At 41.6% G+C, this 22,360-nt stretch overlaps 1 protein-coding gene across 2 annotated transcripts in view; it reads right to left on the bottom strand.

Moving 5' to 3' along the window:
* The window catches only part of ALDH5F1 (aldehyde dehydrogenase 5F1), a 196,605-nt gene extending 182,950 nt beyond the window's left edge, over window positions 1-13,655 (bottom strand). For both annotated transcript variants that reach the window (XM_086796883.1, XM_086796885.1), the window contains exons 1-2: window positions 13,249-13,655; window positions 12,555-12,680 (exon numbers count right to left, since the gene is read on the bottom strand). In XM_086796883.1, coding sequence (XP_086653009.1) covers window positions 12,555-12,680; window positions 13,249-13,311 — 189 coding nt within the window. In that variant the 5' untranslated portion in view covers window positions 13,312-13,655. The remainder of the gene's footprint in view (window positions 1-12,554; window positions 12,681-13,248) is intronic.
* Between the last annotated feature and the right edge of the window lie 8,705 nt (window positions 13,656-22,360).

Genomic DNA, 22,360 nt, shown 5'->3' with positions numbered 1-22,360 from the left:
GCATGGTGAGGATTGGATCCAAATGCTCCCAAGTGAGCTATAAATTGTTGTATCACAAAGCTCAATTCAGAGTTGAATTTACCAATGAATTGAGTATTGTTTATGCTAGCATTGTGTCTCCTTAATTACAATTAATTGTATTGTTAATTGCCTTAAAAAATCATGGAGTTCATGCTAGTTTTTGGAACGCCCTAGCTCACGTAGAATTTTGAGTTGGTATCAGAGCCTCCTAGGGCTGGATCTTAGCAAGTGATTAGGCTAGGGTAGTGTTAGGACTTCTTCTCCTCTTCTTACATGTGATAAATTCAGGGGCAGGGAGGGGGGGAAAGAAAGAGAGAGAGTTATATTAATCATCTACAAAAGACCCGAAGGGTCTGTGAGACCAAAAAGTGTACAATGATGTCCATGGAATCTCATCATCATGGAAAAAAAGAAAAACACAACAACAAAATGTATACAATGATGTCCGGAGATGGAGGATGTATATCCAATCCTGATCTAAAGCATCAATCTATCAATCTCCCTCAGCCTCTCTCGCAACATCAGCTGAGTAAGTCTCATGGTGTTGGGAGCAGCCTGTCCAGGATATCCAGCCTGGGAGAGAGAAGTTTTCACATGCCGAAGCTCTGGGCATCTTCTTTCAACCCTAAGCACTGCATAGGAACTCTTGATGCAAGAACAATCAACATAGACAGAGAGAGAAGAGAGAGACATGGCTGTGTATTCAATATATTCGTATGATACGAAAAGGTGTATATGTCCATACAAATTCCATGGCCATTAGCCTGTCCAAAAAGGGTGACTAAGGACCTACTCTACACCTCAAGGGTCCTATCCCTAACCTGACTCCAAGTGGGAGTGAGATGCCAATCTGAATTCTGCCTAGCCTTTTATAGGCTCTCTGACTACTCCATGAACTGGCCGACAGCAGCTAAAAAAGGCAAACCCAAATATACATGCAGCCAACTTTATCAAATGAATGCTGAAATGTTGGCCGACTTGGTCCTTGCCCACATGGAGGTCTTCTGGATAAATCTGAGCCTTGCTAGAGCCCCTAAACTCCTATTTATCTGCTTCCCATCACGGATTAGCCCTGGATTAGGCATGTCCATGTGCATGCACATGACATCCCCTCCTGCTAAACTTGATGACAGGGATTCCAACCTTTGACCTTCCATGACTATCATCATCCCCTATCTCCACATATGGCCTCCCATACTTGTCATCCTTCCCTTCTTGGCAACCTTTTCACTAAAAACCTTGCCTTGTCTCTGATTCTACTCCAAATCTAATGTAGAGATCTATGCATCTATTCCACTTTGTCCCCTTCCCTTCTTGCCTTGTCCCTGAACACAAACATGAATCCTTCTTGAAACTGATCTTGGCACCCTTGGCTCCACCCCTTGGATGAACTTCTTCCCTTGGAGCTCCATAAAAGCCTTCCTTAGAAGCCCCAACTGACTACCAACTCTCATGAAACCCTCCCATTGGGTTTGCCTCACACCAACTAGCTTCTGGGGGTCTTGACACATGCCGAGTTACTCTCCTTGGACTTGAACACTTCTTCTGGGACACCAACAGCACTTAGCATAACTGAGCCTAATGCTCTGATACCAATGTCACATGGTCAACACACCACCAAAAGATCCATCCATGCGTGATGCAATAAGGGTGGGTGGGACATGAGCATCTTAGAATCAACCTAAAGCTCTAATACCAATGTGACATGCGGAAGCTCTAGAAGTCTTCTTTCAGTCCTAAACACTGACCTTCTTGGCTGAGGATAATCCTCTGCCCTTGACCTTCACCCTTGCGTTAACTCCTCCTTTGTTGTCCTGGCCCCTTGAATAGCTTCAGCGCTTGGTGAAATATGAGATAGATCGACTGAATTTATGCCTTGGGTATTTATACCCCTTTCTAGACCTGGTCGGCCAGCTTACTGGGGTCGGTTTGCTGAAAAGGACCCACGACCAGTAAAAATAGCATTTAATGCTAAAAAGGCTATCGTTTTCACACCTACTACTGCTTGCCACTTGCGCATGGCCATGGGCAATGCCCAGGCTGCTGGGCAGCCCTGCGCAGGGGTGTGGGACTGCCTCCCACACCTGGCTAACTGTCTAGTTAGGGCTTGTAGACCTGTCGGCTGTATGGCCAGGCCCCTAGGGCTGGCCAACAGCCTGCCCAGCCCACACTAGGGCTGGTGGGTAAGGTCTGGGGCCTTCCTAGCCCCCTTGGGGTGGCTCATAGCCTTCCCCATGCCCAGACTAAAAGCAAACCTAAGTTCTACACAAAAGTCTGGCATCTGGTCGCAAACCAAACACGCAGAGCAGCTGACATCATTGCAGAGGGAGACTCACTGCTCGGACTGCACTGCTTCATGTGCAGGACAATGCACACCTGACCTCGGACGCATGGAGTGGAACCCTGGCTGACTCATCCCGGACTGGGCTCACATGGGACTAGTTTTCCACCCCAGGTCCTGCACGTTCTTGGCCCCAAAGCTTTGCGCCCCTTGCGGTATTTCTTTATTCAATTTCCAAAATATGTAAGGCTGAGTACAACAAAATCAGCCAAGAGAATACACCTATATGTCCAATCTCGCAGCCCACAATACCTCTTAGCACAGAGGATTCACACACAGATCTGTGTCTCAAAGCAACACTCTGTGCTCCCCTCTGATCAGCCAAGACCATTTAGCGGGACAACCATGAGCATACATCTGGCATATCTCATGCACATGATTCAACAACTCAGCACCAGCATACATTCACTGTCCAATCTCTCTGTTTTCACCCTTTTCAATCTGCCACACCCCTCCTCTCACAAGGGGCCAGATAGCACAAATCTGCAGCAGACATAAGCTAATGGAAAGAAAAGTAGATGAACAAATTCAGAGCTTACCAAAAATCAGCTCGTGGATCTGCACCGGAGGAAGTGATTGTACGAGTCTGTACTTGCACACTTGTTTCAACAACTTTGCTTCACACGTGTGGGTGTACCTGTCTGTACCTTCCTCTCTGCATCCACTTCAATATACCCGATTGTACCTGCTCAGCCAGTCAGCACCGCCTGTACCAGTTCAGTCCAGCGCCGCCAGCACCTGCTCTGTCCAGCGCCGCCAGTACCTGCTCTGTCCGTACAGCTGTCCGTACACTGTACCTGCAGCCGAACCTGCAGCAGCACCCACAGCGCCGCCTGTACCTGCTCAACCTCTGTCAACGCCCACAGTTCAGCCTGTACCAGCAAAGCTTGCAGCAAAGAAGACAGTCGTACTGTACCTGCAGTCGTACAACTCTGTACGGGCTGCACACGTGGACTATACGGGAATATGTGAACAGAAAAACAGCAGCAAAAACCAGCACAAACAATAGTCCCACGTTGCTTCTCCTCTCCTCCACGCTTAGGCTTGCACGATTCCCCAAAAGCTAGAGAGAGAGTGAAGAGAGAGAGGCATGCACTCCAAAAGTGGAGTCGCCCCCTCCCCAAACTTGTCCTAGGGCCCCAACTTTAATAATTATTAAAGTTCCCTAGGGGCCACTAAGGCCTAGGGGCAACCATACATAAAACATTAAAATATTAATGTTCTAGTTCCCCCCTTCACACCTGGAGATGTCCACACATCATTAACTCTGTCCGGGCACCCCAAATGTGAATCATTTAATATTTTGACTCAGCAACCACCATGCCCACACTTGTGCTGTTCCATTTTCACAGGGCCATGACATACCCCCCTCTTGAAAAATGGCAAGCGTCCTCGATTGCATTCTGGTGATACAGCAAAATATCCAAAGTGAAATATACAATATGGCAAGATCAGCGTCCATCTCTCTAAGCCATGCACATGTATCAACATTCACTGCAAACCAATGGCGTAGTAGTAGTCCAAGTTGTAACTTGTATACCACTGTGATGTCAGAATATGCAGCGGAAATGATATCCAAACTTGGGTAGACAAGAGCAAGTAGACTGCAGAAAATAATCAGCACAAGAAACACTGAGAGATGTGTGTAAACTCTTCTCTATACACAAGATCCCGGAGATAACTGAATGAGAAAGTGGAGGAGGATGGGGGGGAATATATACAAGCCCATGAGGGCAGTCGGCCAGCTCTGGAAGAGGCCCACGACTGACAAAATGTCCACGACTGCTGAAAAACAGCAGTCGGCCATCATCTGGTGCCCCACATCTGCTCAGAACAAGTCGGCCAGCACTCAGATAGCCCACGACTGCTACAGATGCAGTCGGCCAGCCTCAGAGTGGTCCTGGCATCACCTGGCAGCCCTCCAGCCACTAGGAAAAAATGGGAAAAATAGGGAAAAAATACGGGGAGTGTGGAAAAATGATATACGGGCGGGCACACCCACAACAGAGGCCCTGGTGTATACAAATAGACAGGAGATGACTTCTAACACCCCCTCTCAGCTCCTGGCTGTGAAACCAACCCCAGGGAGCTGGAGTGCCGCCTGAGCGTAGCCTGAGGTAGAGACTTCGTGAAGAGGTCCGCCGCATTGTCCTCCGTCGAACAATAAAGTAGCAAGATGTCACCCGCCAAGATCTTCTCACGAACAAAGTGATACTGTATCTCTATATGCTTGGTCCGGGCATGGAAAACCGGGTTCCGAGCAATAGCTATACAATTCTGGTTATCACACTGGATGACTGTGGGCTCCCTCTGTGGAAACCCCATCTCGCCAAGCAGCCTCCGCAGCCATACAACCTCACAAGCAGCACCACAAGCAGCCCGATACTCTGCCTCTGTCGCAGAAAGAGCAATAGTCGGCTGCTTCTTGCTGCTCCAAGAAACCGCTCCTGAGCCGAGGGTAAAAGTGTATCCTGAAGTAGATCTCCTCGTGTCTGGATCTCCTCCCCAATCTGAGTCACTCCATCCTTGGAGCTTGACTCCATTCCCTCCTGTGTAAAAGAGTCCCAGATCCTTCGTACTCTGCAGATACCGCAAGATCCGCAATCCTGCGTCCCAATGAGTCTTCAATGGCGTCTGCATAAAAGAGCTCAACAGCCCCACGGAGAAGCTCAAGTCCAATCTGGTGTTCAGCAACCAGATCAATGAACCAACCAACTTCCGGTACTGCGAGGCATCAACTGGCTCACAAGGATCTGTAACGGTTAACTTTGTGTTCGGGTCCATCGGCGAAGTAATAGGCTTGCAGTTCTCCATCCCAAAGGCCTCAAGCAACTCATGAACATACCGCTGCTGAGAGACGAAAAACCCCCTCTGGGTCTGCCAGATCTCCAATCCCAAGAAGAAGTGGAGTAAGCCTAAGTCGGTCATCTCAAACTCCTTTGACAAGGCAGCCTTCGTCACTCCAATGTGCTCCACATGACCGCCGGTGAGAATGAGATCATCCACATAAAGGATGATGAGTGTGACCATGCCGCGTTCCCGAAAGAGATACAGGTTCGGATCTGCAACCGATCTCTGGAATCCAGTCCGAATAAAGAAGGAAGCACAACGAAACGTGAGTGCTGGAAAAGATGTACTCAATAATGATAAAATGAAAGTACAAGTGAGTACATAAAGTAGCCTAGGGCAAAGTGCCCAGCACACATAAGTGTGTTCACACGGGGAAAAAACCTGTGTCCAGTCACAGGAAAAAATGCCCGTGAGTAAGCTGTGTTCACACCTGAACTAGCCGAGAGTGGACATGACCAACAACTATGTCTCACAATAACCCAAGCTCTCACTTATATAGTCATAACTACGCCATAAATAGCTAACTCGCTATAAAAGGCCATTAAGATTGTTTTATCAATCTAGGAACCCTAGCCAAGTATCAACCTACTAATCCCTAATCCCACGGCCTCCTAACCCTACTGGATTAGTTTCCTAATCCTTAGATTAGTGTCCAAGCACATAACATACTTCCCTCCTTCAAGCCTTTACTCTCGTGTAAAGCAATTTGAGAAAGTCTCACTAGAATTTTGATTCTGTGATTGAGCCCCCTAACCCTACTGGATTAGTTCCCTAATCCGTAGATTAGTGTCCAAGCACATAACATACTTCCCCCCTTCAAGCCTAAAATCTCAGGGCCCCCTTACCCTCTTGGATTAGTTCCCTAATCCTTAGATTAGTGTCCAAGCACATAACATACTTCCCCCTTCAAGCCTTTACTCTCGTGTAAAGCAATTTGAGAAAGTCTCACTAGAATTTTGATTCTGTGATTGAGCTATCAAATATTCTCCACGATCCTTAATCAAAGACAAGCCCCAACCGAGCTCTCTATCGCTGAAATCCTAATCACAATCAAACCCATCACAAACAATCCAAATGGATCCTCTGTCTCTGAAAACTCAATGTGAACTCCAAATCTCGTGGAAAAAATCGACAGATCACCCAACCTCAACAAGTCTCACCACTTCCCTCACTTGGAAAGTCTCGTAGCACCTAAATCCTTAGTGTCGTTCCAGTTAATTATCTATCCATACTCGAATGTGGTAATAATCTTTGTACCTAGGGAAGAACATGACATGCTTCCCTATCATGTAGAACTATCAGGTAAACAAATACATCGAAGTATTCTCATCTAGGGTCACGATCCCTAAGAATACTCACGCTATCTAGGCCTCAACAAGTCTCACCACTTCCCTCACTTGGAAAGTCTAGTAGCACCTAAATCCTTAGTGTCGTTCCAGTTAATTATCTATCCATACTCGAATGTGGTAATAATCTTTGTACCTAGGGGAGAACATGACATGCTTCCCTATCATGTAGAACTATCAGGTAAACAAATACATCGAAGTATTCTCATCTAGGGTCACAATCCCTAAGAATACTCACGCTATCTAGGGTAGCGATCGGTGATAGAGCATCCAGCAGAAGTTGTCAAATCTTCAAGTCCTTCAATGTCAGGAAATTTGGCAATAGCCATACCGAATGTAGCCTACCATCACACTCAACATCCCATAAGTAGAATCGACCAATCATATGATCTCTTGGGGATATGCAGAAAGCTTTTCCACCAAGCCTTGATCAATCCTCATGTTGCCTAACAAACTGATGATAATGAAGAAAATTCACCCGATCGTGCAACCTGAAATGTTGCCCAACAACTATTGTGCCATTTCGGTTGTCTCCACGGTCATATACCACCACCCAAATAGCATCATGCTCTCTACTGGTTCGTGGCAATCCAACAATTCATGGGTATAATCTCCCATTCATTCTCGGGATCTCTAGAGAAATAACGCTCCTCCACCCCTAAAATCAAGTCTACTATATCCCTAGATATCTTGTTCAAGGAGTAAAGTGCGCTAAAGGATCCTCTCCTAGTCTCAACATTATCCAATACCTTGACCTATCAACCTGGAACATCCTGTTCCAATACAGGTACTAACCAATAATCACCCTAATAAAGGGTATGATCCCTAAGTCATGGTCTAATCAAATGGAGCTCCCTACCTAAACCTAATGCCAATATTGTCCTACACAATGTCGGTCTCACATAGCCCTTTCATGGAATCACAAAAGTCACTCCTCTTCTGAAGAGAACTCAACTAGTTCGCCTCCCCAATTCTACTTAAGGCCTTTTAACTTTTCCTAACCCCTACTTTCGTACCTCCCACCCTTACCTACACCTAGATTACCACTTCAATAGTTCACTATATAAGTGAGAGCTTGGGTTATTGTGAGACATAGTTGTGCGGATGCACCACTAACAGTCTGGCTTGGACGAGGAGAGCAGACATGCTCATGGTGAGTACGTAGGTTGGCATGTCGACGAAGGCCGACAGGCGGGCTTTGGTGGTATGGGACGTTGGATTTAGATATGGGTCTATGGGACTATGTTGGAGCCCTAGCCCTGGCTCGGTGGTGGTTCGATGTACAGGACCTATGGTTGGGAGGTGAGCTAGCCTATTACCTCATGATTTGGTGAAGGACTAACCTTGGTTATCAACTGTGTTTAGGAAGATTCAAGGATGGACTTTACAATTGGTATCAAAGCCACCCCAACGCAAAGGTTGAAGAGGTATGCGTATCTAGGGGTTGTCGATGTCAGATTTCCCACGTATGCCTCTCATCATTTCTCGTTCTATGAAATAGTTGCTCTACAAAAGTTGTACGAGTTTTTTGTTGGTGTCATGGGAACATGTGTAGTCTTGTGGAGGGGTGGAGAAGAGGTCGCAACTGATGTTGGTGATGATAGCGAGTACCCTAAAAGGGGGCTTACAGGCGCCTTATTTAAGGGCTTATAGGCTAGCCAAGCAAGGCCACCCTAGGTGTCTGTTTGCGTAGCCAGGCCAGCTAGGCCAGCCAACAAGGATGGTTGGCCATCAGTCGGGCAGCATGGCAGTAGCGAGGATAGGCGGCTGTGGTCTGCCATGGACTGTCTGAAGATCATAAGGCCAGGCAAAGCAGTAAACACAGGCAAAAAGCAACGCAGCATAGCAAAAGTGGTTGGTAGAATGAAAACGCAAGTGTGTAGAAGAATCAACACATGGCAAAACTTGGAGGAAAAACCTTGCAAAAAAAAGGGTTGCCGAATTGAGAAAAAGTAGGCCGCCGACAACGTTTTTTTTTTTACATCACATTTTTTAAAAAGGAAAAGCAAGGACATTTTCTTCCTTTATGAAAACATAGGTGGTGTTTTGCCAAAATAAAGCGGGGAACAAAAAGCACGTGAGTTTTTTTTTTAAAACTAAAAAGTACCTTAGTTGTTTTTTTTTTAAAAAAAACTCAAAAGCAAGTGAATTTTCTTACCTATGAAAAGGGGGTTTGCTTGTTAGTTCTCCACATCCAAAGCAAGGTCTCTTGGCTAAGAAAGCTGAGAGTACACAACAAACTTCCAAGCATGGGACTTGTACTTGTGGATGAACGGGATTTGGTGACACTTCATCTTGACACGCGAGTTTTCCTTGAGCAGCAGCAAATTATCTTGGGTTTGTCATGGCTGATGAAGTGCAGAACGATCGTGGGATGGATGAGAATGTTCAATCCGACGATGGCCATCAGGATGACGATGTGACGGTCGATGACCTGATCACTAAGGTTGACATCTAGACAAGAATGACCTTGTTAAAGTAGTAGATTACGAACCTCACCAACACAGTGGTTGTTATGCAAGCAACTTTGGTGGGTCTGGTGATAGCAGGGGGAGCTGGGACAGCTTTAGTTGCACCCTCTTTTACTCCAAAGCCCTACAAGGGGAGAAAAGAACAGGACTCAAGAGACAGTTGACTCGTGACTCCACAGATGGGGTAGACATTTTGAGTTCCACCCTTTCCCTAAGGATAAAAGGATACAGGTGGTATAGCGTTCCTGATAGGAAAGACCCTTACCTGGTGGAAAGAGTTATGCATGAAATGCATGATGTGGGTAGATTTTTAGCGGGTTTTCCGAGAAGAGTTTATGCAGGCTGAGGATGAGTATGACATTATCTCCAAGTTTAAAAACTTCGAAATGAAGAATATGCCTTTTGACACCTATCCGTAGAAGTTTAGAGAGTTATAGGCTGAGGCAACTCACATGGATCCTATTACTATTCTTGGATTCTTTGTGGATGGACTGCCTCAAGAATGATCAAAGCAAGACATTGGATGATGCTATCCGATATGCCAAGATTTATGATGAGGATGTGGCTAAGAAACAATCAAAGAAACCCCAACAACCCTCTTTGACAGACTAGTCAAGATCCCAACATAAATGAAAGTTTAAGCATGGGAAGGATTCTTAGAATCTAGCAGAAACCCAAAGTCAATCCCAGACTTTGGGAGAGCCCAATTCAAAGAAGCCGAAGAAAGAGGAGCAGACACTTCAATACATTAAGGAGGGTCGGTGCTTCACATGTGGTTAGCAAGGGCACATGAAGACGAACTGCCCGCAGGTCACAGGCTAAGGGCAAGTCAAAGTCGAAGGGAGCCCATTTGCTAGAGATAAAAGAAGCTACGAGTGAGGATGCAACTGAATGATTATGTGTATTTGACATGTATCTCAGTAGGTTGTCTTTTGTCTAGATAGTGTCCTCAACAGGTGATTTTGTTATTCCATCCATGATTTAGTGAACTTTGTTAAACTTTATGATAAGATAATTATGAAGCGTGTTGGTTCATTCTATCTGACACTGATTGGAAGGATTTAGTTAGCTTAGATGTATCAGAATATCTCAGGGTGGGTAATAGTAAACGACTAAACCAAGGTTCGAGATGGATTCAGCCTTCCCTTACATCATGTTCATGGCCTTGCATTCCAATGATCGCTACGCTTTGCTTGGCTCCAAAGTGCAAGAAGGCCTACGTGCTTTGAGAAGAATCCACGGTTCTTCTGACGGGTGAGGTAACGGAAATCTCTTTTCATTTGATGTGCAGAGATCCATCCGGTCTGTATCTCCTTTTCCCACAGAAGGTGAAGCCACATTACTCTCCACTCATACCATCCGTTTTAAGGTTGTGAGCACATCGAGGGTTTGGCAATGGAGTTAAAGCTGACTAGGACGTAGAATAGCTGTGAGATATATTGTGATGGCTAAGAGTGATGATAAGAGATCGAGATCCACTATGTGGTGGTATAAGTGATCAAAGTAGACTGAGTCAAGGTCATAATGACAGTGAATATGAGTGAAAGTGCATGTGGAGCGGATCTGGGGTGTGTGGCAAGGGATGGCAAAATATAGTGAAGGAGAATAATCCCCAGTGGTGGAATGGTAAAGTCTCGGATATGTTGCATAAGACCTGTCACACGCACCATATATTCTAGGGAGCCACAAGGACATTCTCTGTCATCTAGGACAAAAGCTGAGGGTTGAGGGTTGAGGATTGAGGATTAGAGGTTAGGGTTTTGGGTTTTGGGTTCAAGGTTTTAGGATTAGGGGTTAGGGTTCAGGGTTCAAAGTTTGGGGTTTTGGGTTTCGGTTTTGGGTTTAGGATTTGAGGTTTGGGCCTTAGGGTTTAGGGTGTAGAGTTTAGAATCCGGGGTCTAAGGTGTAGGGTGTAGGGTGTAGGGTGTAGGGTGTAGGGTGTAGGGTGTAAAGTGTAGGGTGTAGGGTATAAGGTTAGGGTTTAGGGTTTAGGATGCAAGCAAATATACCAGCCAATGGTGGGAACCCTTGTGAGGGTAGTTGAAAATTGCATGGCCAAATTAACTTGACCAGATGGCAATGAGAAAAGACCTATGGGGTATCATAGAGAACATAGATCAAAAAGCCAATGGCTTCTCTATTTGTGTCAATGTTCGCTTGTTTGACCACTTCCCCCAGTGAATATAGCAAAAGTGTGCATTCATAGATTTGGGGCTGCCATTCTTTCTTTAAGTTGAAGCTCATGATTGTTATCTAAATGATTCAAAGAAACCAATCTTTATCAAAAGAATATCCGCAAGAGTACCTAATAGTAATGGAAGAAGCAGTGGATGAAGCGTGTGCCGAGGTAATCAAAATCTTGCCATTGCCACTAATATGTATCCCACTGTAAATGAGATAAAAGACAGCAAACCCAAATCCAAAGTTGCCAGGCTTGATCATTGAGACCAGACCCACAATTCCTGTTGAACCACATTATGACCTTTGGGGGCATAACTTATGGCCATGGCTTGGCTCTAAATATATCTTATTACTGGCTGTAGCCAATCCATTAAGACACATTACATCTCAAGTACATCTTGCAAAATCTCACTAGTGGCCTAGAAGATTCTTTGTTGTAGGCAAACCATAAACGGCCGTCCTAGAAGCATAGAGACCATCGAGGGCTCCCTTACCAGAGATGGTGAGACCCATCTAGGTACATTTCATTCTATTAGAGCAAATTTAAGGAGACTGAAAAAAGCATGACAGACTTTCTCCAAGTCTGGTGAAAGGATTTCTTATTCAATTTGTATCACAAGGTTAGCAAATCTCAATGTAGAGACCAACAACAACTACTTCCCTTAAGAACTATGTAACAAGCATATACAAGAGTGCTAACATGATTGTACATGTTTTACAGACTTTCATACAATTGCATAAATTTTTTGGACATATGGGCAGCTATTTTCAAGTGGTTATAGCAGTCATAGGGAACTTGACAAGCAATAGTAGTTGTATGAAGCAACCTCACATATACACCCTATGAAATTTGTTTTTGCAGTCAGGCTGCTTTGCACATTTCACTCACTTCTATCGATCGTTGATCAGAACCACACTAACTCCCATGGCTGTGTTAGACAGCATCTTAGAAGACAGACATATAGTTTGAACAGTTTGCATTAGGAAAGTATTGACAAAAGCAAGTATACATGACCACTTAAAAGCATTGCAAAATTGGATGGCCAAAATTAACCTTACCACATGAGTCATGACTATGATAGAAGAACAAAGGGGTTTCTCTATTTGTGCTAGTGTTTACTTGTTTGACCACCTACCCCAATGAATGTAGCAAAAGTGAGCATAAAAAGTCTAGGGGCTTCCATAGTGGCCCTTTGCCTTTTAGACTCTCTATTAGGTGAGCTTGAATACATTTCTTTGTTGAAGAAAAATAGTTTGAAAGGTGTGCTTTGAGTTGTTACAAGATATCCTTAGGCATGTCATAACCTAAAGTTAGCAGGACAACATGGTCACATAAGGATTTACCGGTAAAGTTTTACCATCTTGAGCCCCCACCCAATTTCCTCCAATTAAAGCTTTGGAATGCAGCAAGCCTGCCTCTTTGAGTTTGCTTACTGATACCTCCTGTGTTGGCGTTGTGAACATTCGTAGCTGCAAACCGTTCCTTATTTATCAGTTTGAGCTTTAAGACAGGTCAAAAATGAGTAGGAAACCTATTCAATATGGGTGCAAATATATGACTACCTAAAATAGGAGAAACAGACACAGATCACAATGCCATGTCATTTACATAAAGTTTAAATACACAGACTTATCCTCGGATATTAAAAGGTACTACTCCAGAGGTTCATTCTACAAATTTCAAAGAGAAAAAAAAAAGTTTTTCTGATCGTTTTTTTGCTTGCTATTTTACTTCTAATCAGCTTTATTCAAAATAGAATTGAAAACAAAAGCAAAAACAAAAAAAACAGTGAGATTTATTCTTCAAATTGGGAAGGAAAAAAAGGGGGCGCGTTTTTGTATTTGCTATTTTACTTCTACTACGGCTTAATTCAATGAAAATACAATTGAAAAACAAAGCAAAACAGTATAAAAAGCTGAACCCAAAAACAGATTGAAGGACCCATTTGCTAATTAGGCAAAGTGCAAAACGATTGAGGAGAAAAACGGCTAAATTTTTGGGGGAAAAAAAAAATCAAATGAATGGGCACAGGGGTACCTGCGCATAATTCCTTCCGTCGATGTGGGCGCTGCCCAACTTGGAGAAGACTGCGCGCAACATTGTGGCTTGAAGGCTGGAGGTTTCTCCAAGCTTTTGGCACGGACTACTTGCGTGAACGCAATGAGGTGTTCACACATCGATGTGCGCCCATCAAAAGCACTGTGGGCGCCATCCAAGTGAGTCAAGGGATAGGGACGGAGTTCTACAGATAAGGTAACTTGAGCCTCCTCAGGGTTCAATTTAGTTTTTGCTCCTGCCTTTGGAGGACATAGTGAATAGTGGTAGAGTTGTATGGCTTGGGCAAGTGAGGATTAAAAAGCTTTAAAAATGTGGGAATCTTTTGAAATATGGCTACCTTTGGAGCCTTCTTAGTTCTAGAAGTGACGCCTCTCGTTAAATAGCTCAACAAATGCCTACCTTTGCAGTCTTTTTAACTGCCTGTCTCATTAAAGTGACTACAGACCATTCACAAGGGGCATTCTGCAACTTGTTTTTTGATACGAGAGTGGGTACTAAAATTAGATGCCATCAATGTAGATTTGAACAAGTTTTGTACATGTTTTTTTTTTTGCCTATTCTAAATGTTCTTTACCATTGCATTTTTCAATTGCACGTCAAAAAATACACCAAAATGCCTAATCTGGATGATTTTTCCAAGAAAAATTGAAATTTTGGCATGCAAGGCAACTTGTCAAAAATGAGTCCCATGTGTAAACATCCTCGGTCACGGTTCATGATTTACCACCCAATGCATAGGCATCAAGGTGAAGACCCTCATGATATTTTTCAACACCCAATCCACATTACCAACTTCTTTACGCATTTGTATATATGGGAGTCTACAAAAGTGTAAGGTCTAGCTAGAGAATGGTAAGCATGTTTAAAGAAAATAAAAACATCATGGCACCAAAAGAAAAGTAACGAGTAGATATTAAATCTAAGAATAGTTTATGTAAATTAATAGTACACGTACTATAAGAATCTAAAGTAAATGTAAGGTCTTCACATGTCAATGTACGTTGAGATATAGACAACCATGAACTACCATTATATGTTAGTCCTATCTTTTCTACTTTAAAATTAGACATGACACACAAGCACTAACATGATAGCCTTATCATAAAAAAAGTTTTCAATTTGTAGATATGCTTTTGAAGTCTATGGATATACTTTTTAAGGATAAGGTTTGTGATAAGGCTCACATCTCTGAAATAGCACACCAAAGGAGTGTGTGTTATTGGCTTGATGTGTACAATTAGTCAACTCTCTAGCTTATAATATTACCATTCGTGTGTTTTCATTTCAAAACTCGCCCGTGGTGGAAGGTGGTAGTGAATATTCACTCAATTGGCAAAATGTATAGGGTGTATTTTAGTCTATGTTTATGATATTACCATTTGTGTGGCTTCACTTTAAGACTCTCACGTGGAAGGTGGTAGTGTGGAAAAATGTGTTAGGTGTACTTTAGTTTATACTATAATGACTTCGATATTTGGTGTAGTTGTGTTGATAGTAGATGACTACACCATGTAGAGAGGCTTACCACTTGTTAGTTGCATCCTCAATGTTGTGGCTTGGAATTCTAACCAAGAAAGGTATCCAAATCTCTTATCCACTTAGATGTTAGCAACCACGGTGTGCCTAGGAGTGAGTGGAAGAGAAGAGGATGAGAGAGAGAATGCAATAGAACTAAAGTGAGAGGAATTGCACATGAACACAATGATTGTACTATGAATGACAATACTCACACCATGTAGAATGTATTTATAAGTACTAAGGTCTTATCTTCTGACCTAACCCTTAATAAGGGTCATTCACGCCTAAGAGGGTGTTCACACCAAAGCAACCTAGACACAACCCAAACCATTGAGGCTCACATAATTTCAACACCCCCCTTGGAGAGAAGGTGGTGAGATTCAAACATTAAAGAAGCAACCAACATCCAACTCCATCACATCACTATAGAGAGGTGACCTAGCCATGTGCACCTCCCATGCCATAACTATTCCCTCAATCAGCTTATGATCAAAGCTAAGATTATTGCTTAGTCACCCCTCTTGACTCCTGATTGGGATAAGAATACGTCTTTGCCTTTTATAGCATCAAGCCATTACAATAACTCCAAAAGACTTCCAAAAATACTTAGGTTTTTGGGGGGACAATGTGGACAGAGAACCCTTGACTCAAAAAAGGGAAATAGGGGCTTAGAAAGCCCAATCGTCCTCAACCTCGTCTAGAATGAGGCCTTTTGACCTGGACTGTTTGCAATATGAATTTCTTCTTTATTAGCATCATATTCTTCAAAAGAGTCTGGAACATCATCCTCAAGGAGATTGGCATGATGTTGTTCTTATTCTTGCTCTTTCTTCTTAAAACAGTCTGATTCTTTATGTCCAAGCCGCTTACAGAATCTGCATTTAATCTTCTTGTTGGACTTCCAATTCTTGTTTGTGCAAGCTTGATCAACACACTGATGCTAGTTTGCTCATCTTTGTTCCTCCTATCTTTTTCAATTAAAAGTGATATTAGATCATTAGTAGCAGCAAGATGTAAAACCTCTAAAGTTTGTTGAAATCGCATGACTCCTTGCATGCTCATGATGTATGATGAGCATAGCATAGCCATTTTATCTACATTATCGGTTTCACACTTTAAGCTTGTATGATGCTATACTAATGACCCAATATTGGCCAAATGATCACTCAAATCTTCACTCTCATGCATCTTCATATCATAAAACTTGAGCTTGAGAAAAAATTTAAAGTTAGAGATATGATTACCAAAGATTGCTTCTAGATTCTTCCATATCCCCTTGAAGTTCTTTTTGATGGGTTGCAGGTCATTGATTTGTAGTGGATGAGTCATGGGGAAACTTGCTTTACCAGATGAATCACCAAGAAACTTGCTTTGCCAGATGTCACGAGCAATGGTGCAAGCAGTAGAGGGCTCAAGTGGCGACGAGGGTGGCGAGGCTGAGAGCATGGAGGCAAAGCATATGCAGCAAGGCATGGCGGAGCTTGGCCGTTGAAGGTAAAATACGCCCCCCCCCGCCCACCCCATGGACTGGTCAGAGTAGTGCTGGTGGCTGTGGACCAGGGAACAAAAGCCGAGAAAAAGATAGGCTAGTGAGCCGTCTCAAAAAAGCTGTGGGCTGGTGGAGCTGTCTCAAAAAGCTGAGAAAAAGCAGGCTAGTGGAGCTGTCTCAAAAAACATAGGTAAGATGTGGCGTTCAAAGAGCTTGCATGGCTTTAATACTAGAAACCATGGTGCCCACGAGTGATGGAAGAGAAAGAATAGGAGAGAGAGAGATGCAATAAAACTCAGAGATTTCACATGAACATAATGATTATATAATGAATGCTAATATGCACACCATATACAATTTATTTATAGGCACTAAGGCCTCTGCTTCTAACCTAACCCTTAATAAGGGGCATTCACACTTAAGAGGGTGTTCACACCAAAATAACCTGGACACAACCCACACCACTGTGGCTAAGATAATCCAGCACTAGATCCAAGGTATAAAATTATGTTTTTGGAAGCCTTAAGCAAGCCAACGCTCACTTTTTGTGAATCTTAAATTGCTTTAGATTGTGAAGTGAAACCATTGTATATTGTATTTTTTGAGCAAATGATATATGTTGGCAATAATCCAAGAAATGTAGATTCTTTTATGTTGATACTAGTGCACTTTAAGACTCAGTGATAGAAGAGAGTGGATCAAAGCCATTAATTTCCATATCAATTTACAAGACCGCACTACAAGATTGAAGCTCCTCACCAAAATGGTTAGGTGCCACTATACATGAAAGAAGATGTGGCTCTGAAACCTCACCATCAATTGCCCCTTACACTTAAGTTTCATCCCCATCACCAGTAGTCTTCTTTGGTGATAAAATATCCTCACCTTGCATGCCTCAAGAAAAGGACTTGCTAGCATGATAGTCTAAAGCCTCAACATTGCCATCCCCTCGTAACTTAAATCTTACCTCGCCATCAATGAGCTTCTCCTATATAAAATCCTTGAGTACCTTTCATCAACCCTCAAAGCACAAAATAACCAAGCTAATAGCACCGCAACCTCATCCCACTACCAAAACAATAAATAGTGGGTGCCAAGAAACCTACTTACCACTCACGGTTACTTCAACGACTATACAAAACTTTGGATACCAAAATCCAGGAGGAGTAAACCAAATGTCAATCCTTCAATAGTGATTGGTTTTAGATTGACTCATTTAAGCCCAAGGATACTACAAGGGTCATTTTTCTACCAAAGTAAGTAGAAGGTCCTCTCCGCCAATAAAAGTAACAATCTCGTTTTGCTGCCAAAGCAAGCAGAAGGTCCTCTCCCCCAAGGATATCCCATAATGGCCAAAAAGAGCAAAGATAAAGCAATATGTAGGATAGACGAGTTGTGCTCAAACATCTAATTGAAGCTCAAAATTTTACAAGGGCAACACCTAACTATGATTACCTTGCAACAAGCCAATAAAAAGTTGACAAGGCTAGGTCATCTTGTCACCAAGGAGCCCAAAGCTTGACAATTGCTAGTTGCCTAAGCACCTATTAAGTGTTCCAAATTTCTATGATGGTAAGGATCCCAACGATTGACAATGCTAGTTGCTTAAGCACCTATTAGGTGTTCCAATCTTCTATGATGGCAAGATTATCATCTGGTTCCCCAAATCGCGAAGGCCCCTATCATCACCACAAAACACACAAGAATTTTGTCTCTAACTCAAATGGTGTAGTAGCCCAAGGAAATTCAAGTAGACCACAAGACCTCTCCTCATAATTGAGAAACACATAAGCCTTCTTGCAAAGCACAAAATAAGGGCAAACAAAAGGTAGATCTACCCTCTTCTCTTAAAAGTGGAGTATCTTCCTATAAAACACTTAAAAGTGGATCCACCCTCTTCTCTTAAAAGTAAAGTATCTTCCTATAAAACACTTAAAAGTGGATCTACCCTCTTCTCTTAAAAGTGGAGTAGCTTCCTATAAAACACTCTCACCATTCCTTGCAATTGGAATAACAAAAATCTGTATTAAAAAAGATGTAATGCCACGACCTCCCCCATAACTATATACCAAGCTTGCTGCTTGTAACCACCTGGATCCCACAAGTAAACCAAAGATGGTAGTATTGGAAGCGTGGACTCCTCTACTTATCTAAGAAACTAATGGAGGACAAGAAGGTTTGTTGTTCCAACTTAAATGTGGCTACATAATTCTTGTGGCATTTTTCACTAGAGCACCAATGATATGACAACATCATAAGGCCCCAATGTGCCAAACTAATTAAGGTGAGTTATCCACAATCATAACAACTCATCAGATGGCTGAACTATAACCACGAGCATGTGTGACCCCTAAGAAAAAATGGAAAAGAAAATATCCAAATGCCAAATAAAGCAAAAGTGCAAGAGAGAAAAACATGGTGGAAATGCGGAGATTCGAGCTTGAGGAGTTGCTCACCCGTTTTGTCTTTTCTCCTAATGTAAGGTTCATTGAATGTGTTTGCTTTAGTTTCTATCCTGCATTGCTTGCTGCTGTCATTTTATGATCCACATTTGTCCTTCCTTGTGAGAGTTGTGCCTGTCTATACCTGCTGCTAGTCTTTTCATGTTGTGGGTTGTCACCTATCGTTTCCTACCTCTCTGTGAGCTTTTGTTGGTCTTTGTTGAGATCTGTCACATGTTTGTACCTTATGGGTGCCCTCTTTTTGCCTGGAGGTTGTTGCCTCTTCTTGTTCTTAGTTGTTGTCTCTAGTTTTTCCCTTCCTCTAGGCTTCTATGTGTGTGTATGAGAGTCTGCATGTGGTTTTTTCCTTGCTCCATTTTTTATATAGATTTGTAGGAACATGTTGTCTACTCCCGTCGTATGAAGATAAGGTTCCAGGGGAAATGGATTCCAAGAGACTCAAAGAATCGGTTGTGAACCATGATAATCTCGGTGTACCTTTGCTCATGTATTGCATAAGGATTTTTAGGAAAATTAGAATTCATGGGATAAGCCTAAACCCACTCTGAAATATAAATTTGATTTTTAGGGAAATCAGAATGCGTCGATAAGCTTAAACCCACTTTGAAATACAAATTTTCAGTGCAAACTATAATGTCAAAAGTTAAGAAATTCTTGGAATATGCAATCATCTTGTTTTTTCTTGTGAAAAATGCTCATTGTAAATGATGTTGCTCAGTGGACTAAGAACTTGCTTTGGGTGGATGTTATGTTAATGGCGTATATTATGCTGCACATGGCTTTTGTGAAGTGGTACTCTCAAAACCAATACGCAACCAGCAATTGTTAGAAAAATTGCCACTATTCTATGGTCGTCAGATGGTGTACGTGCTTTTGTGCACACCCTATCAGGCGGCAATCTTAAAGCGGTATAGGTCGAGGTGGTTAATTTTATGGTAGATTTTTTTGATGCACAACCAACATTGGCTTAAATGTTGGGTAGCATTGTCATCTATCCCCCATGTATATTCCCCCAAGAACTTTCCAATGTGCAATTGGAATTAATTGAAAATAGGGCAAAAGGACCTTATCCTGAGGGTCCAGATTTTTTAAAAATTTTGGATTAAGGTTCCTATGGACCAATAAGATTAATCCAAATGTAGGGAGGGGATAAATTGAAGAATAAAAGAAAATTTCCCAAAAATGAGTAAATACTCACATAAGATGAAGAGTTGACTAAGGACAAGGTTTATTAGTTAAAAAAGAAGAGATATTTAGAGAAAATGATGCATTTTTGACACCTCAGTGTGAGGAATTCCCCTCATGAAGGAGACGCCTATTTTACATGTGTGGATGAGTTTTAAACTCACAAAGAATGAGATATTTTCATCTCTCCTCTCTCCTGTTTCATCTAGATCCAAAAAGTAAGCTAAACTGACCTAAAAATGGTCAAAAAGTGACCAAACTGATCTGGAAAATTCTAGAATCAATTTGCTTGGTTAGAGGCTCACTTTTTCCTATAAATAGAAGCCTTCCCCTTTGTAAAAGCTTAATGGTGTTTATGCGCTATTACTCTGCTTTTGTCCTGAGCCATTTAACATTGAATTTCGTGATAACTCAATTGTTTTTTGGCCTAATCCTCTCCAAGTGAATTTGGTGGCCACTCTTGCTGCAAACAAGAGTAGAACCCTCAATCCCTCAAGCCAAAGGAAAGCTTACAAGTTCCATGTAAGCTTAATTCTTACTTATTGTGAATTTTTAAATCTATGGTTTTCTCAAATTTTATGCTTTGTAAATGTTGAATTAAAATCTGATGCTATGCCTTGATGGAAAGGCCACCCCCTTCTCTTCTTTACAATTCAGCCCTTCTCAATCCTAGAAAGTTTAATTAAAAGATTGATTAAATTCTTTTCATTGTTAACTCTCTTTATTTTTAGAAAATGGAGTAGATGAGAGATATTAGAATTCAAATTAGATTAATTCAAGTCATAAATTGAATGATAAAATTGAGAAATGGTCAGCCATACAAAGGAGGTTATGGCAAAATTTTCTTAAATTTTGTGGAACTAAAGTTTATCATTAGGTTATTCTAAAAGAGTAATTCCCTCCGTTTGTGCATTCTAAAAGATTTATTTTTATATAAAAAGTTCTATCTTCATTAAAATTGAATTTATGCATAGAAAGATGCATAAAAGATTTATTTTTGTTTCAAAAGTGTCATTCTCATTAAAATTGAATTCATGCATAGAAAGATGCATAAAAGAATTATTTTTATTTCAAAAGTGTCATTCTCATTAAAATTGAATTTATGCATAGAAAGATGCATAAAAGATTTTTTTAATTTCAAAAGTGTCAGTCTCATTAAAATTGAATTTATGCATAGAAAGATGCATAAAAGATTTATTTTTATTTCAAAAGTGTTATTCTCATTAAAATTGAATTTATGCATAGAAAGATGCATAAAAGATTTATTTTTATTTCAAAATATTTATTCTCATTAAAATTAAATTTATGCATAGGAAGATGCATAAAGGATTTAATTTTATTTCAAAAGTGTTATTTTTCTTAAAATTGAATTATGCATAAATAGATGCGTAAAGAATCTTTATATCAAAAATTAGAATCCTCTTAAATTCTATGTTTAAATTATGTGAATAGAAGTGATGAGAATATGAGGCGAATAGATGTGATGAGATAAGATGTGAATCAGATGATGATTGAATGGATGGATGATGTGATGTGAATAGAGATGATGAGAATGTGATGTGAATTAGATAGATGCGAACGGATGGATGGATGTGATGTGAATAGATAGATGCGAACGGATGGATGGATGGATGTGAATAGAGGTGATGAGATGTGAGGTGAATACATGTGAGATGTGATGTGAATCAGATAGATGGGAATGAATGGATGGATGGATGTGATGTGAATAGAGGTGATGAGATGTGAGGTGAATAGATGTGAGATGTGATGTGAATCCAATAGATGGGAATGAATGAATGGATGGATGTGATGTGAATAGAGATGATGAGAATGTGAGGTGAATAGATGTGATGACATGTGATGTGAATCAGATAGATGAGAATGAATGGATGGATGGATGTGATGTGAATAGAGGTGATGAGATGTGAGGTGAATGATGTGATGAGATGTGATGTGAACCAGATAAATGTGAATGAATGGATGAGATGTGATGTCATGTGAATCATAATGTAAATGAACGATATGAAATGTGAGTGAATGTGTATGTGAAGAATGGATGTGAATGAGTATGTGAAAGAATGGATAAGGATGTGTATGTGAAGAATGGATGTGAATGTGTATGAGAAGAATGGATGTGAATGAGTATGTGAAAGAATGGATGTGGATGTATGTGAAAGAATGGATATAGATGTGTATGTGAAAGAATGTGATGTGATGTAAAGAGATGAGATGTGACATAAATATATGTGGATGTAAAGTGATAGATATGAATGTATGGATAGATACGAGTTGTCGTACATGTGAACGATTGGATGGATGTGGATGAATGAGATGAGATGTGTATGGATGAGATATGATGTGGATAGAAGTGATGTGATATAATGGTGATATGAGAATGAATGTCTTGGATATGAATGAAAGTGAATGTGATGGATAT

Source organism: Cibotium barometz, chromosome 64 (genome assembly GCF_041138505.1).
Source record: "Cibotium barometz isolate CiBa-2024 chromosome 64, ASM4113850v1, whole genome shotgun sequence".
Lineage (NCBI taxonomy): Eukaryota > Viridiplantae > Streptophyta > Polypodiopsida > Cyatheales > Cibotiaceae > Cibotium > Cibotium barometz.
Note: the sequence above shows the minus strand (reverse complement) of the source record. Positions and strands in the feature narration are given on the sequence as shown.